The 17,238-nt window shown below is 41.3% G+C and overlaps 1 protein-coding gene across 6 annotated transcripts in view; it reads right to left on the bottom strand.

Annotated features, from left to right (window-relative positions):
• Positions 1 to 1,494: 1,494 nt before the first annotated feature.
• Positions 1,495 to 17,238, bottom strand: part of SLC11A2 (solute carrier family 11 member 2) — a 92,529-nt gene continuing 76,785 nt past the window's right edge. For 5 of the 6 annotated variants that reach the window (XM_061614977.1, XM_061614973.1, XM_061614975.1 and 2 more), the window contains 3 exons: positions 12,770 to 12,823; positions 6,239 to 6,271; positions 1,495 to 2,022 (listed from right to left, as the gene is read on the bottom strand). In XM_061614977.1, the coding sequence (XP_061470961.1) occupies positions 1,945 to 2,022; positions 6,239 to 6,271; positions 12,770 to 12,823 (165 nt within the window). In that variant the 3' untranslated portion in view covers positions 1,495 to 1,944. The remainder of the gene's footprint in view (positions 2,023 to 6,238; positions 6,272 to 12,769; positions 12,824 to 17,238) is intronic. The other variant, XM_061614974.1, reaches the window with a different exon arrangement.

Genomic DNA, 17,238 nt, shown 5'->3' with positions numbered 1-17,238 from the left:
AACTAAAATAGCTGGAAAATTAATAAATACTGGCATTTTCTCCAGATACTGCATACACATAGCTGTATGTGCCTGTTTCTATTAGCACGAGGGCTAGAAACTTGACCTTGGCAGGGGGGAAGCTTCAGGAATTAAAATTAAGCATCAGTAAGTACCATCTTCTGTACACACACACAATGAACAACTCTACTCAAATTCCAAGGATCCTCTGTAACCTTGACAGAGCACTTCAAGGCCTGAACCATATGTCATTTCTATATTGGTTTTGGATTAAAATGCAAGCTGCAACTGAATGTGTAATTATATTAACTGGCTAAAATGTCAAACTAATGAAAGAGAAAAGGACCCTTAGTCTGCTGTAAATTAAAACACACAAATTTACCAGCAGGAGAATAAACAATGCACATTATAACCCTTCATATAACTTATTATCAGATACAGCACATTAGTCATAAAGCATGTGCTGCGTGAGTTAAAGCAGCCAGTTGATGTGAGATCTTGCTAGCCATGTCATCTCAGCAACTCTGTCCTAAATTTGAGGAGTTGTAAAAGGAAAAGAAGGGGAACCTTGTTACTCTCGGGCACCATATGCGTTGATGGTGCTTTATAAGAACAATCATAGGGACAGTCAGAAAATGGAGGAGTTGGAAGTGAAGGGATAAGGAAAAGTCTCAGATAGAAAAGAGTTTTAACAAATCAAAAAGCTTTTCACTGATGCGGTTTGCATCTTTCTAAAGCAATCTCATACCATGATCGCTAGAAAGCTGTTCTGCTTTTCAAAAAGAAAAGCTGGTGTACTTCAGTCTCATGGACTCAGTGCTGGAATGCCTGCAGTCACAGCTCTGTACATAGATCAAGTTTCTCCAGCTGTTGAGGAAGATTAGTGTGTGTTAGTGTCCTAATCTGATAGCAAGAAGGATCATGTAAGCCATGCTGGGTAGACACTCAAACAAAAATCCCAAATTCTCCATCTGGAACAGTGAACCTGGTTTTGAACTGTACTTACTGACGACAGGATAGCGTTTAGGATCAAATGTTAAGAAAGCTATTTCTCAACTTTTAGGAAAGACTCTTGTCACTTTTCCAGAAATTTGGAGGGGTGCCTCATCATTTCTCCCTTAGATAGAAAGAAAGTGATCTGCATCAAGTGGAAATAAAATCATCAGCACCTTTACACAAGTCTTTAACTAGTGTGTGTGTGTGTGTGTGCGTGCGCGCACACATGCACACCCACATCCATAACCTAAAAAGAAGACAAAGTCAGATGAGAACTACAGGTGATGGTGGCAGGCCTGCATTTCAAGAATGGCTCACAGGTGAATGCTTGTAAACAAGAGAGGGTTTTCAATAGGAAAATGGCAGAAGGGAAGGGAGTTCCCCACATACACTTCTCCTGCAGACATTTTTCTCCCAGGTGAGTTGTGAGGCCAGAAATAAGACCGACTGGGAGCAAAACACTATGGGGTGGGTGGTGAGAGAGGGCGGGGGAAGACAGCGGTGAAGGAAGAGCTCACCACCTTCCTTCCACTAACAGCTTTTCCATTTCTAGTCACGGCCCACCCAGCATTTTGCAGGTGTTTAGTGGGGGCCCACATCTCATGACATGCGTCTCTGTCACTATTGCATATAGTTTGACTGCCTGAAGGTGTGTGATAGGCTATGCTTACACAAAGCTTTAACCCAAGCTGTCAGTAGCCCTTTTGTAGCCTTCCGAGTTGAACTTGGGTGCAGCTTCTAAAGAAGTCGATTTTCCAGTGTACCAGATGATCCTTAATAACATCAGTCTCTTGTGCTCCTTTTGTGAGATAAACGTCTGACTCCATTTGCAGTTCTCAAATGTTCATACTTGCACGCCTGAACCAATCAAAATTTGGTTTTGGGCAGCATAGGAGGGCTTTTTTGGTTTGTTTCTTAAAGTCACATTCGTCCTGATTTGGAGGGGATTCATCTGTTCATGATTGAGTCGGCATCAACGTTGTTGAGGAGGAAGAGTTCTGGGTGAGCAGCAAGTCCCAGATGATACTAGAGAAGGCAGAAAAGAAGAAGACCATTAAGAATGCAGTTTAGGAAGCAGAAACTAAAAAGCAGTTGAAATCAGGTTATGATCAGATCTCCAAGGTTTTCAAAGTCTGAGGCCAACCTCTAAAGATGTGCACGTATTAGCTAGGGAAGGTTCTAGCTCAGGGGTGAGGTTCTCCAAATGATGATGGACTGCAGCTTCCGTCATCTCTGACCATTGGCCATGCTGGCTAGGGCTGATGAGAATTGGACTCCAACAACATCTCAAAGGACGTGGTTTCTCCACCCTGTGCTAGCTCCTTCCTTGTTTTAGGAGGCTGGCTCACCAGTTAACCCATTCCAATTTCAGTGCCATTCTGGAATGTATGTGTTCCAGTCAGAGCTGCCCCTAGGCACCAGGAAGCGGGGCAGTTGCCCCGGGCCCCGCACTTTGGGGGGCCCCCACGCTTGGCGATCTGCATATAAAAGCAGCAGCCACGTCCTCCTCACGGCCACAGTAGCAAGCTGAGGGGAGCGTAGAAACAAGCCAGGAGGAAGAGGTGCAGCGGTGGTCTCCTGACGGCCACGGTAGTGAGCCGGGAAGGAGAAAACCTCGCAGCGAGAAACGCTAAGCGAGTCTACAACAAAGGCTGCAAAAAAGGGAGCCGCAGCTGAAAAATACAAAGCCGCCGCCGCCAACGAAGGCTGCAAAAAAGGGAGCTGCAGCCACAAGCTCCTAGCAGCCGAAATACAAAGCCTCTGCTGCTGCCTGGAGGAATGGATATATATAGAGAGAAAGAATGTGGGGGGGGCCCAACTATGCTTTTGTCCTGGGCCCCGCACATGCTAAGGGAGGGCCTGGTTCCAGTTCAAAGCTTATGGGCAGTGTTTAGGTCAATGTGGCATGCCCCTTTTGATTTTTGGAATGTATGTATGAAATGTATGTCTAGGGTTCCTTCCTTAGATGAATTAAACCAAAATTCCAGAAGGGTAGCCATGATTGTCTGTTGTAAGTACCACCACCAGGTTTTGTTAAAAGCGAACAGATCTATTGTGTTGTAAGTATTTGTAGGCTACAGCTCACTTCATCAGATGTGGATCAGGTTAGCGGGTAGGTATATATACCCTGAGTAAGGGGGGGGGAGGGAATGGTTTACTAAGAGGCTGAAAAATCAAGCAAAGCAAAAGATAGCAATAGGTGTGTCACATTACTGTGCCAATCACATAGATAACACATGAAGTTAATTCAAGGTCCAATGAAATGAACACAAGAGCTAATTAGCATTCTGGACTAATAACTCCTGGTGAAAATTTGGCACAGTGAAATACAAAGTGCAAATACACACCTATACAGGGACAGTTACTTCCTGTAACGACCTAACCAGTCCCTGTGTCTGTTGGGACCAGGTCCCACAGTGCCAAATTTTCAAAAGTATTGCAATTCAGCTTTGAAACTTTTTTTTTTAAAAGTTGGAATATGATGACTTTTAAGATTTGCTACAGAATGCCGTGGAAGAGAAAGACTGGCACCCCCAATTTGCTTGCTGAGTCAGTGTTTCATCTAATTATTCTCTTGGTAGAGAGGGTAGAGACTGACTTGTTTGGCCTATGTTAATGGTAGAAAGGCATAGCTGGCATACGATCCCATAGATCATGTTAGAAGATACGTAGGTGACTGAAACCTTGATGGCATGGCTGATGTTCAATCGCATGATTGCATTGTTCTAGTAGACATGGAGACTGTTGGCACTGGGTTCTGTTGCAGGGATCGTATCTGTTCTGTGGCTTCTTTAAATTGACGGGCTGTCTCCAAGCAAGGCCAGTGGATGGGAAGGATAACTATCTGTGATAGTTGTAGATCCTTAATGATCCACGGGAAAGGTTATAGCTCAGAGCTGAAGGTGGCAAGTGATATTCCATTACTGTCTCCACTAGGCCTGTCCTTTAGCAGGTGACTCCCGGGAACCTATCCTGGCCTTGCTGACCTATTTCTCCCTTCCCTAAATGAGTATTGTAGTTCTTAATGTATGCCTGCTATAAATATTTTGGTCAAGGGTTTATCCTTGCTCAAAAAAGTGAGAGCAGATGTGGTTATGCCATAATCTTGGCTGCATGCAAAGGTGTGGGCAGTGTACTCTGCAGTGTGTGTGGTGCTCAGTTGCTTTATGAGATAAGGTACACTGCTATTTATATGTCCCCTCCCCCAAGAAAATGAACCGGTTGCATAGAGTGGTTCAGACTTGGGTTAATAGCAGGGTGTAAATATTTATTTATTTATTTTATTTGTTAAATTTCTATACTGCCCGACTAGCATAGCTCTCTGGGCGGTGTACAACAGAAAAAAATATAAATATATACAATAAAATCCTATAATTCAGTGTGAGGAACACGTAAGTAAAAATCCACAGATCTAAAATCAATTAAAACATACAAATTGAAGATTTGGTTGGATTTCTCAAGGGTCTCCCTTCCCATGGGTCCAGATGATGACGATATCATTAAGAAGCACGTAGCGATAGACAGCAGTCAAGGATGCACTATTCAAAGGCAACCATTGATTTTTTTTATATCATTGAGCTGGTTATACCTATCCCATTACCATGGACTGTTAGCTGGGAGTCATTACACCCACACTAACTGGCGCATGTATTCATCTGAATGCATTTTGCATAAATGAGGGCTCTGCATGTTACTCTGACATGCCTACTGCTACCTCTTCCATTGCTTGGCCTTTTGGCATAGCTTTGCATTAAAAGAACTCCTCCTCCTGTTCTTTGTCCTTCGGGTGTGTTATACTTATCCACATGGGTAACCTCCATTAATCTGACAAAGTAGACCCTGACACATGAAAGCTTATATTGAAATACAGGTGTTAAGTCTTTTAGGTATCCTTAAACCCTTTGTTTAATATATGCTGGTATCCTTTCGCACTGATGCATGTGCCTCCATGCCAATACCAGAATGACAGGTCCTGTCTTTCCTTAGCTGAGCTCCACTTGGGGATCTTTTCTTCTTTTATTCAGAGTGTGAATAAAGAGTGTGTTTAAGGATTAGGACCATTTGGGGGAGTGAATGATTGGTGCTTATGCTTTTGTTCTCTTGCTTTCTACAACTGCCTGCTCTTCCAACATCTCTCCCCTCCCCTGTACTATGATTATACCAATTCAGTGAAGAGCTACATGTTCAAGCGTTCTGGTATGGGAATAGTTGTTAAGTGCTTTCCACATTCATTTCAAAGTAAGACCTGCGGATGCATTTTCTTTGGGCACATGTCTCTACACAACACCACTTGTGTGTTAAGAGAAATATAGGATTCATTGGGAATCGCTCCTGGAGTCACAGCAATAACAGCAGAGACTTTGTCAGCATTTCTTCCAGAGAACATGATTTAGGATCTTGGCAGTTCTGTATCATGCTTTGAATTTTGAAAGAGAAGAATGACCTGGTTCAAATTATAATATCTGGGCTTACTATGCTCAGATATAAGCCTTTCACGTGTATGGCAGCCCCTTCTTGCAAGCCACCATTAAACCAGGAACTCTAATTAACCATAGTTACCTGTTTTGATCAAACTGAGAAAGTATGGTTGCCAGTTTTATAAGGTGCCAGGTTATTAAACTACCTTCAGACCCTGGTTGAAAACTCTGACTTGTTTGAAGCTAGTAACCATAGTTTCCTAGGTTAGATGAAGTAGGAAACTATAGTTAATTAGAAACTTCATGGACTGCACAAAAAGGGGCTTTGTGAACAGGAAAAAGACATGTCAATATCTCAGCTTATTAAACAGCCATGTGATTGTCCAAACACTGCCATCCAGATTTCTTGACTGTATCGATACTGAAACAGACATATGAGTCACTTGTTGGGCATTATTTACATGGCTTAAGATAAATAACTCTTCAAGGAGTGCACCTAAGTTGCCAGATCTACACAAGATTTATAAGGGGACACTGATTTGATTTTGAAGTCCATTTTTGATAGCCATTTCATGTTAAGTTGCATTGTAAAAATCTCTGCATGCAAATTCTGTTAACTCTATTAGTTTGGGAATTACTTAAACTTTTTAAAAATGGACCATTTATGTAGCGGTATGAATCAGAAGGATTGACAGACCGACTGTTTTCAATTGACTGAAACTTACCAAATGGATTCTCAAGAGTTAAAACAAGAATGTAGTGCATGTTTTAAATATTATAGGACATAACAGTTATAAGTTTCTTAGGGAAATAAAATTACTTACACTTTCCAGTTCCTTTAAAGGTGGTAAGGAGAGCTTGTAATCAAAGGGGAAAGAGAAAATTCCCATAACATGTCAAAATTATGGCTTGAAACAACCTATAGTAAAAGGAGGATGACTGGGACAAGAGTTTTAAGTCTTGTCCACATTTAAGCATTATTTAGCTGTTAATCCACTTTCCCCCCATTCGAATTAGACCGGATTAGTCCACACCTGCATGTATTTGAATTTGTCTATGTGGAGTAATGTCTGTCTTTTCTGTTCACACTGGTAGGTATTCCTGTTGTGTTTGACATTAGGTACTGACAGAGCATGTGAGCAGATAGCTACATGTGCATTTTGTTTTAAAAAAGATTTCTCAGCCCAGAAAGTGCACAAAAGCACAGTCAGGCAACAGTAAATTAGTTTGTGTAGTTTTCTAGTTCTATGGAAATCTGAGAGATCAAAAGAAAAAATATATAGAAGGGTATGCTCCTCCATTCAGGAGTGTGCTGAAAGTAATTAGGAGCATAGCCAGAAAAAAAATGAAAGCATGGAGGAAGTGGTAGGCGTGGAAAGGGGATGAAAAGATGACTGATCCACTCACGCTAAATTACCAAAACAAATTATCTGCAACCCCAAGTAAAGCAGTTTGGAGCCCAGTTTTCCACAATTTATCAGATTATCCCCAGTCAGGCAAACATGAATTTACAGGGGAAAAGCATTGAGACTGGTGTTGTTTGAGGGTAACATCATGTGGACAATGCAAATTAAATGGGAACACAAACAGCTGCAAACACACAGTAAACTCTGATATGGACAAGTCCTTAATCTGCATGTAATGTTTGCCCATATTGCACTAGAAGGGATTTTGCCAACTTGGAAGCAGTCATTTGAAGGATGGACCATTGTCACTGGATTTGTTGTATTAATAGGAAACTGCTACTATAGGCACTTTTAATAGCAAATTTGCACTCTGGATTGTGACATACAGAGACGCAAGAAATGCCAACAATAAATTATCTAAAACATACCAACAACTAGTGGGCAGAGGACTCAGTCAGGTCCTCAATACCCCTCCCCTTTATTAAGCAACTTAGCTTCTTCCTAATCATATTAAGATGAAATATGGGCAAATGGCTCTTTATGTTTTATGAACAGCATCAGCGCCTCTAGCTCTTCCACTGTATTATCTCAGCTGCAGACTCTTTTGCCTGCATTTGACTGAGCAGTTGAGCTAAGGCAAAGCCATAGGTGCCAGTCACATGGGGCAGCTGGTGTCACAGGTTACACAAGGAGTTGATAAGAGTGTTGGATCTTCAGCGTCTAAAGTAATTACCGCGTGCTGATCGCCCCTATAGACAGCCAGTGTGGTGTAGTGATTAGATTGCTAGACTAGGACCTGGGAAACCAGGGTTCAAATCCTCACTCAGCCACGAAGCTCACTGGGCAACTTTGGGAAAGTCACAGTCTCTCAACCTAAGCTACCCCACAGGGTTGTTGTGAGCATAAAAACTATGAGTCCTATTCTTCCTGAATTTGTCTGTCCATGGCTATTAGCCAAGATAGCTAAATGGATCCTCTTTTATATTCAGGTATGGTACACTTTGCAGAAGCAGATGGCTGGTCCCTGCTGTAAAAATAATAATGTCAGTCTGAACTGTAAGGAGATTGTTATGCTCTTCAAGTTTAATTATATCCATCCATCCTAGCCTTTGCCATTATTTGTTGTGGCCAGATGGTTCCTATTGCCAGCTCCCGGTGGCTTCCCACTTTGTAGCTTCACCTTCCAAAGAAGCTGGATTCACAGATTGCAGCCTGCAGAGGCAATACAAAGCTTTGTACACATTTTGATGCAGGGATGGCGTTCCTTGTGAGAGAGCAGGACATTCCCTTCAATGAGAGGGGTTTTATTTTGCAGTTGCGTACACAGCATTTTTGCACACTCAAATTAACTGGATGACCCAGGAGTGTGGGGGTAGGGAAGAATGAATACTGCTCACATTCCAGACTTGGGGTGCACGTTACCCAAAAAAGTGTGTTATCACTACCCAAATAAAGATATTCCTCACGTGGTAATTTAAATAAAAAAAGAAAGAGACCCACATTGAAAAATGTTCTATTCTTTTAATTTAAATTATCATTCATACAGACTGATTTATACTAGATAAAAATAGACATTTATTTCACAGTTTTTTTACAACCCAAACTGTGTAGCACAGATGTTTTAGTACATGACTGCTACATAGCTATGATTTTCGGAATCTTGTATCATATTCAAAATGGTGTCAGACAGAAATTGACATCCCAAGAGGCAGGTTTGTCTATCTTCCTTCTGAGAATTTACAGCATTAAAGTGCACTGAAGAAAAATTGACAGGATGCTGGCTATACTGAATAATGTAAAATCCCCAACATGCATCAATGTAAACTATTCTGCTACCAAAAAACCCAACAGAAGACAATTCATCCATGCACTGTACAAAGCATTTCCTGTCATACTGCAAAGGCTACATAGAAAATGCAGGATGTGTTCTCAGAGTAGGTTAAAATAATGTCTATTTTGAGATGGGGAAAATGTTAAACAAGTTTATTTTAATACAGAAAAACGAGCCGGCAAATAGAACTGGAAGATGGAGATGATCAGAAAAACAGCAATTCAAACTTGAGCAGCTTTATTGCAGCAAATCTTTACCTTGCTTATAATGGGAAGTGAAGGAGTTAGTGAAGCCCTGCACAAGCCCCTTTGTAGTGAATGGAGGCATAACAGCAGCACCGCCAAGTAGAATCACACCTCCCAAGCGTATGGGTCAACTCAAACTCTGTTATTTTGGAGGCCCTTCTCTACTGGAGGCAAGGGAATCTCTTATTAAGAAAAACTACACACACTTCGCAACAAGTGGGAAGTAATGCTTTAGTGCAGCCTTCCCCAACTTGGTGCCCTCCAGCTGTATGGGACTACAACTCCCAGCAGACGTAGCCAGCATGAATGCGCTGGCTGGGGCTGCTGGGAGCTGTAGTTAAGGTGGGCACCAGGTTGAAGAAAGGTTGTGTTAGTGTTGAGGGGTAATTACCCAATTAATGCTTAAACTACCTACCTGAGGTTGAAGGCTAGCTATCTCTTGGCTTCATGCCATGAGTGAAAGAATGCACTTTGTCACCTTTGTGAGTCTACACAGAGTTGTAGGGGGAAGGAAATATTCTAGTTAAATTCCACTGAAACGCACACAGTTTTACCTCTCCCAGGCAAATACTTCCAGTTGCCATTTATTTTTTCACAAGTGTATAATGTGAGACTAAAACATCCCAAGTTCTTGAACAGAACTGAACTCTACTCTCTAGAAGCTACCATATACAAAGTTGAAAATGGTTTAATTATATTTTCGACACTTGAAATAGGTTGCACTTTGAAGAGGCAATAAAGTCCCCCCCCCGCCCGCATCTGTGGCTCAGTAGGATATTATTCTCATTCCCTTGGATTAATGGTTTAGCCCAGCACAGAACCAAGTGTCCTTTAGGCCTACCCGTTTTAACAGAACTTGAGCATGCTTGACTTTATGGTCTGGAATGCAACCTTTGACATTTGTCCAAAACAGAATATAGGCTAACCCTGATAAAAAGTTACTATTCAACCTGTGAAATCTTATCAAACCTACAAACACCCAGTGGAAGAAAATGATAACAACCTCATTTAAAAACTGTCGAGAAAAGTGGGGGAAGAATGAAATCTGAATACATTCAGAGTAGAAAAATTAGACTTCTAATATATATATATATATATATATATATATATATATATATATATATATATATATACACACACATATACATATACATACAGAGAAAGAGACCATTTAAAGTCAAGCTTTGTCTTTAATGTTTTTAAAAGAGAAAACATACACATTTTTTGTACGTGAATACCAAGTGTCTTGGTGGATTAGACAGCAGCCAAGTTATGACACTATGGCCTTATATTTCAGTTCTGATTGCTACCCTCAAATGATCTTGGGTCCCTCTTCAGCCAAGGTGGTCACTTAGTGTCACATAGGTGCAAGAAGAAAAATTCTACCTTAACCAAAATTCTAGTCCAGCAAAATCAGTGTTCCTATTAGGTTCACAAGATCAGGGTAACATCTGAGACCAGTGACAATATTTGCAAGCAAGGACTCTCTCTTTGGGTCTCTAAATGTTGACAATATAGATACCTTCTAAACTGATCCAACTTACATTCACCTCGGGATTGATTTTCCAGTCAAAACATAAGATGAAGATGGTGGAACTGTCTATGAAATTTTGTGGAGCTTATTTCACAACAATGTGCTACTGTTTCTGATTTTTGGGGAACCCACACTGAGGCTCATGTATCTCTATTCGGCCTTTTCAGACTGCACTGCAACTATTTAACAGATGACAGACAAATGCATCTCTGAACAATATTCCAGGTAGAAAAACCTGTACTTGTTTCCAAGAAAGCACTCATCATTAATCATCATACCCAACACCTCACTCAAAGGCTTAGGGACACAATTTTTAAAGTTCTTAATGCTATCTCTGATTGGCGTCTATCTCAACTTTGTAACGGCAAGAGGGAAGATTTTGCAACACTAGGCTGAAGACTGTTACAGGAAGTGGAGCAATAAAATTATAGAAAAACCATTTACGATGACGGCAGAAGGAGCAACTCTAAAGCATTACAACAAATAACAGGTTAAATGAGCATGTGTTTTCAAATTAGCATGCCTAATAGTATTACATGTAGTTGGAGACACCTGGCTGAAGAAGAGGATTTCTTCAGTGGACCCCAAACTATTCATTTTAACTCTAGCATTCCTGACACAAAGAACTATGGGGAAAAAACACTTCACTGTAAAAAGAATTAATCACACAAAAAATGGTAAAAACTTGTAAACACTGAGCATAACATTCTTTCCCCTTTGCTGACCACCAGAACTGCACACTAAGCAGCACAAGAAATACTTTTTTAAAAAATGCATGGGGCTGGATGTAATTTTTAGCAGGCATTCTTTTGGTTAAGAAAAGACTAGCTTGACTGAATTCAACAAGAATTCTCTAATGCAGTTGGAGACAGAGAAAGGAGAGAGATACATACAAATTATGGATGCTCTCTCTCACTCTCTTGAACGGATTTTGCTTTTATATCCAAGAGAACTGAGAAAGGTGTTTTGGGGGTTCTGGGGCAGGGGCAGCTGCTTTAGAGAATAACCTTCAGAACAAACTTCCAGTGCACATGATACACGTGCACATCTCTAGATCCAGCCTTGATCTGACAAGCAAACGGTTTCTCTAGCAAATAACAACAATTGAATGAGTAGGGTCAGGGTTGGGCAACCTGTGGCCCTGGAGATGCTGTTGGACTCCCAGATCCCCAGACAGGATGGCCAGTGGTCAAGGGTGGCAGGAGTTGGGAGTCCAACAACATCTGGAAGCCTGATGTTTCCCATCCCTGGACTTGGCCAAGCATCCTTTCCACCCATCCCTCAACCAAAATGTGCATCTGCTCTATTTGCATAATCTTTTGGGGAGAAATCCTGCAGAAGGTAATCTGACTCCTGTACGTCAGAGGTGATTTGTGCTTCTTGCAGAGAATTACTCAGCTCTGTATATTTCTCCTTGATAAAGAAGCCGTTTGGTACCAGAAGCAGCCTCAGCATAGCGAATTTACACACACTGTTAATCTCAGAAGGAGGGGTCAGCTGGCTTTAATTAATTGGACAGGAGCCTTTTTGATTTGCTTGCCAGCATCTACATTCAACAGAACCCACTGGGAATGCTTAATACCCAGATTGCACCATTTTAGGCTGAAGATAGTGTGAAGGGTTTTTTTGGCAGGTTTGAATGCTCAACTATGGGTAAGCTCCCTGCACATAGAAAACTAGCTTCACAGGAAACAGATCATTTCCTATGCTATTTTCCTACATGCAGGAAAATTCTTCTCCTGTTCCTGCCCATTGGGATTTACTTGCTGCTTGAGGCATACAGCCCAGGGCAAAGATGCTCTCCTTAGCACTGAGTAATGTTTGCCTTTAACTAGGAATCACATTTATTCCAACTACTGATACTAGGAATACCCATTAGGCCCTATTCCATTAAAGTTTAATCATGAAATTTAATTTTGTGCCACACGCAATTAAACATTTTTTGGATATGATACCCATTAATTGGATGAATCCAAATTGGAATATATTATTAGCCCCTTGGTTAAATTTGAAAGCATTTTAGTGTTGGCAGTTTACATTCTCGCACTGAGAATCTGATACTACAACAGAAGCAATTAAACAAATTCTGAGTGTGATTGCAGGGGGACAGCAAAGAAAAAGAGCCCAACTATTTCTCATGATGTACATTCATCATTTTTACATCATTACCACAACCTTTACTTTGTGCAAAACGGCACATACATTTGGATATGTTCACAGAGTAAACCATAGAAACGCACTGGCCCTGATGGCTACCTGTCATGTACAGACAGACCCAGGATTTAATTAATTGGCGATGAAGGCGGCTCTTCAGTAAGCAAAGTTCTTGTGACTCTTACCGTGTGCCCACAAGCTAGGAAGGAGATCCCGAGAGCAATTAAGCACTGCCAAGCCTGGAAAAAGGAGGAAGAAAGAATCTAAATCAAGTTGTGGGTTTATTTAAAAAGGCAGTCCAACACAAAGCATATTAAGAAGCTAACGAATAATTACGGACCACTGTTCCCAGATTATTAAAGAGCTGCCCGTGTTACAGAGGCCTGACTGGCCTCAACCAGATGTCGGGCATTTAGGGTTGCTGGTCCCATGCTGTGGAACACTCTTCCAGCAGAGATTTGGCAGCCACCCTGGCTTTTGACTTGCAGGTGTCTCTTGAAGACTTTTTTTTGTGCCAACAAGCGAGTGCACCTGTTTAACATGTTTTTTTAGCAGCCAGCCATTTGAATGATTGTTTGTATTGCTTTTCAAGGTTTTTATGTTGCTGTACAAAGCCCTGAGATTTTGTATGAGGAAAGTATGTATGTATCTTTATGAATAGATAAACAAATAAAAGGGGGTGGTGATAATGATGGACCACTGCTCTCCTCCTACAAATCAATCACCTCCCATTCTCAATGCCACAGAGGAAGAGCAGCCGCTTCCACCACAAAGTTTTTTTAAAAAAAGGGGCTTGTGTAATTCCATCCTCAGAAATAAATGTATGAGAACAAGACAAAAGAGAAGTGCTCCTCAGCAAGAGCTGTTATTTTAAGTCAAGAGGCAGATCTAGTTACCTGACTAAAATAAATCTTAGCTGAGCAACTGAATGAGTTTTAATGCATTTAAATGTGGATCACTACGTTAGTAGAAGAGCCTTGAAGAACACCACACACTTCCTTTTTACATGATGCATGCACACGTTATGACAGGCAACATCTTAGAAGAGGCATTGCCCTCTTTCTCACACAGAAGGAAACGAATCTCCTAATACCGTACCTGGGGTCATGGATGCTGAGAGGGGGTTACTGCTGTACTAGGCCCAGAGCCAGCAGGAGCTCCAGACTCTAAGCTGTCTGTCTGTCTGTCTGTCTGTCTGTCACCCTTTTAGAATGAAAGCTGTGAAGCACAATGGGCAGGCATGATTTGAAGCAAGCACTTTGTGAGGTATGAGCTTGTTCCTGCCTTTCCCTGTTTTCAGCCAATGAGTGATGTCACAGGTGCAACTGATGTTTACGCTATGGAGAAATTTAAAATTTCACTCCAGGGAAGGAGTGAACTCAAACTCAAGGCTCAGAAAGTCCCTGAAACCCTAAAAATCTATACATATGAACAAATTCCATATGTTTATTCAGATTTTTAAATCAGCCGTTTAGGCAGGTAACCACAACAAAAGCACATCACCTTATAAAGCTACTTACTTTAGATTACTTTTTAGCCAGGAGACTAATTATGTATTAAATTTATATTCTACCCTTCCTCCCAAAGGGAGCCCAGAGCAACAAACACGTAACGTTGTTGTTGTTATGTGCCTCCAAGTCGACTACAACTTATGGCGACCCTATGAATCAGTGACCTCCACGAGTATCTGTCATGAACCACCCTGTCCAGATCTTGTAAGTTCAGGTCTGTGGCTTCCTTTATGGAATCAATCCATCTCTTGTTTGGCCTTCCTCTTTTTCTACTTCCTTCTGTTTTGCCCAGCATTATTATCTTTTCTAATGAATCATGTCTTCTCATTATGTGTCCAAAGTATGATAAACTCAGTTTCATCATTTTAGCTTCTAGTGATAGTTCTGGTTTAATTTGTTCTAACATCCAATTATTTGTCTTTTTAGCAGTCCATGGTATCCGCAAAGCTCTCCTCCAACACCACATTTCAAATGCGTTGATTTTGCTCTTATCAGTTTTTTCACTGTCCAACTTTCACAGTCATACATAGAGATTGGGAATACCATGGTCTGAATGATCCTGACTTTAGTGTTCAGTGATACATCTTTACATTTGAGGACCTTTTCTACTTCTCTCATAGCTGCCCTCCACAGTCCTAGCCTTCTTCTTTCTTGACTATTGTCTCCATTTTGGTTAATGATTGTGCCAAGAGATTGATAATCCTTGACAAGTTCAATGTCCTCATTGTCAACTGTAAAGTTCTATAAATCTTCTGTTGTCATTACTTTAGTCTTTTTGATGTTCAGCTGTAGTCCTGCTTTCATGCTTTCCTCTTTAACTTTCATCAGCATTCGTTTCAAATCATTACTGGTTTCTGCTAGTAGTATGGTATTGTCTGCTTTCTGTATGATATGTTCTGCGTATAGATTAAACAAGTAGGGTGATAAAATACACCCCTATCTCACACCCTTTCCATATTCTGTCCTTACAATAGCCTCTTGTGCAGAGTATAGGTTGCGCATCAGGACAATCAGATGCTGTGGCACCCCCATTTCTTTTAAAGCATTCCATAGTTTTTCATGATCTACACACAGGGCCGGCTCCAGGAATGCAGGGGCTGTTGGGCATCAGCTTGCCCTGGGCCCCGGCGTGTGAGCACATGCGCGTTTGCGCGTGCAGCCCCCCCACCTACCTGTCTCCGGTCTTTTACTATTGCCATTAACCAAGATGGCAGCTGCGGTTTCCCTAAAGGGATGAAGCCTCCGCCGCCATCTTTGTTGATGGCACGCATGCGTGCTACACGCACGCATCTCTGCCATCAACTAAGATGGCAGCAGAGGCTTCAGTACCCTAGGGAAACCGCAGCCGCCATCTTCGTTAAGGGCAATGGTAAAAGACAGCAGACAGGTAAGTGAGGGGACGTGGGGGGGCATGGATCACGGAAGGGGAGCGGAGGGGTGGCTGAGGAGCTCCCTTTAGCTCCAGGGGCCGTCGGGCCAGTGCCCAACCTGGTCGCCCTTTAGAACCAGCCCTGTCTACACAGTCAAAGGCTTTGCTGTAATCTATAAAGCACAGGGTGATTTTCTTCTGAAATTCCTTGGTCCGTTCTATTATCCAATGTATGTTTGCGATATGATCTCTGGTACCTCTTCCCTTTCTAAATCCAGCTTGGACGTCTGGCATTTCTCGCTCCATATATGGCAAGATCCTTTGTTGTAGAATCTTGAACATTGCTTTACTTGCATGGGATATTAAGGCAATAGTTTGATAATTACTGCATTCCCTGGGATCCCCCTTCTTTGGAATTGGGATGTATATGGAATGCTTCCAGTCTATGGGCCATTCTTTAGTTGTCCATATTTCTTGACAGATTTTAGTCAAAATTTGGACTGATCCAGTCTCAGTAGCTTGTAGCAACTCTATTGGTATGCCATCTATTCCTGGTGATTTGTTTCTTCCCAGTATTTTAAGAGCAGCTTTCACCTCACATTCTAAAATTTCTGGTTCTTCATCATATGGTTCCTCCGTGAATGAATCTGTCATCCTGGCATCTCTTTTATAGAGTTCTTCAGTGTATTGCTTCCATCTTCCTTTTATTTAATCTTGGTTAGTCAGTGTGTTCCCCTGTTGATTATTCAACATCCCTACTCGTGGTTTAAATTTCCCTTTCATTTCTCTAATCTTTTGGAACAGGGCTCTTGTTCTACCCTTTTTGTTGTCCTCTTCTATTTCTATACAGTAACTATTGTAATAGTTCTCTTTGTCCCTACGTACTAGTCACTGTATTGTTGCATATAGGGTTCTGACTGTGTTTCTATCTCCTTTTGCTTCGGCTTTCCTTCTCTCTTTAACCATTTGAAGAGTTTCTTCAGTCATCCATTGAGGTCTTTCTCTCTTTTTAACTAGAGGTATTGTCTTTTTGCATTCTTCTCTGATAACGTCTCTGACTTCATTCCATAGTTCTTCTGGTTCTCTGTCAACTAAGTTTAAAGCCTCAAACCTGTTCCTTATTTGATCTTTATATGCTTCTGGGATGTTATTTAGATGTATTTTGGCATTATGATTCCTTTGTTGGTCTTCTTTAGCTTTACTCTGATTTTCGATACGATCAGTTCATGATCTGTACCGCAGTCTGCTCTTGGTCTTGTTTTCACAGAAAGTATGGAACTTCTCCATCTTCTGCTACTAATTATATAATCAATTTGCTTCCAATATTGACCATTTGGTGACGTCCACATGTACAGTCATCTTTTCAGTTGTTCAAAAAATGTGTTCACAAGAAACAAATTATTGGCTTTACTGAATTCAGTAAGTCTTTCTCCTGCTTCATTTCTGTCTCCTAGGCCCCATTTCCCCACAATTCCTAATTCTTCTCTGTTCCCTACTTTTGCATTCCAGTCCCCCATGATTATCAGCACATCTTGTTTTGGTGTGTGATCAATTTCTTCCTGTACTTCTGCGTAAAATCTCTCCAATTCCTCTTCTTCTGAGTTTGCCGTCGGAGCATAGACTTGGATGCTGGTTATGTTAATAGGTTTCCCATTTAATCTCATTGATATCACTCATTCAGACCTTGCGTTGTAGCTCCTAATTGCTCTTGCTACATCACTTCTCACTATTAAAGCAACCTCATTTCTTCTTGATTTCTCATTTCCTGCATAAA

The sequence above is a fragment of the Rhineura floridana genome, chromosome 3 (genome assembly GCF_030035675.1).
Source record: "Rhineura floridana isolate rRhiFlo1 chromosome 3, rRhiFlo1.hap2, whole genome shotgun sequence".
Classification (NCBI taxonomy): Eukaryota; Metazoa; Chordata; class Lepidosauria; order Squamata; family Rhineuridae; genus Rhineura; species Rhineura floridana.
Note: the sequence above shows the minus strand (reverse complement) of the source record. Positions and strands in the feature narration are given on the sequence as shown.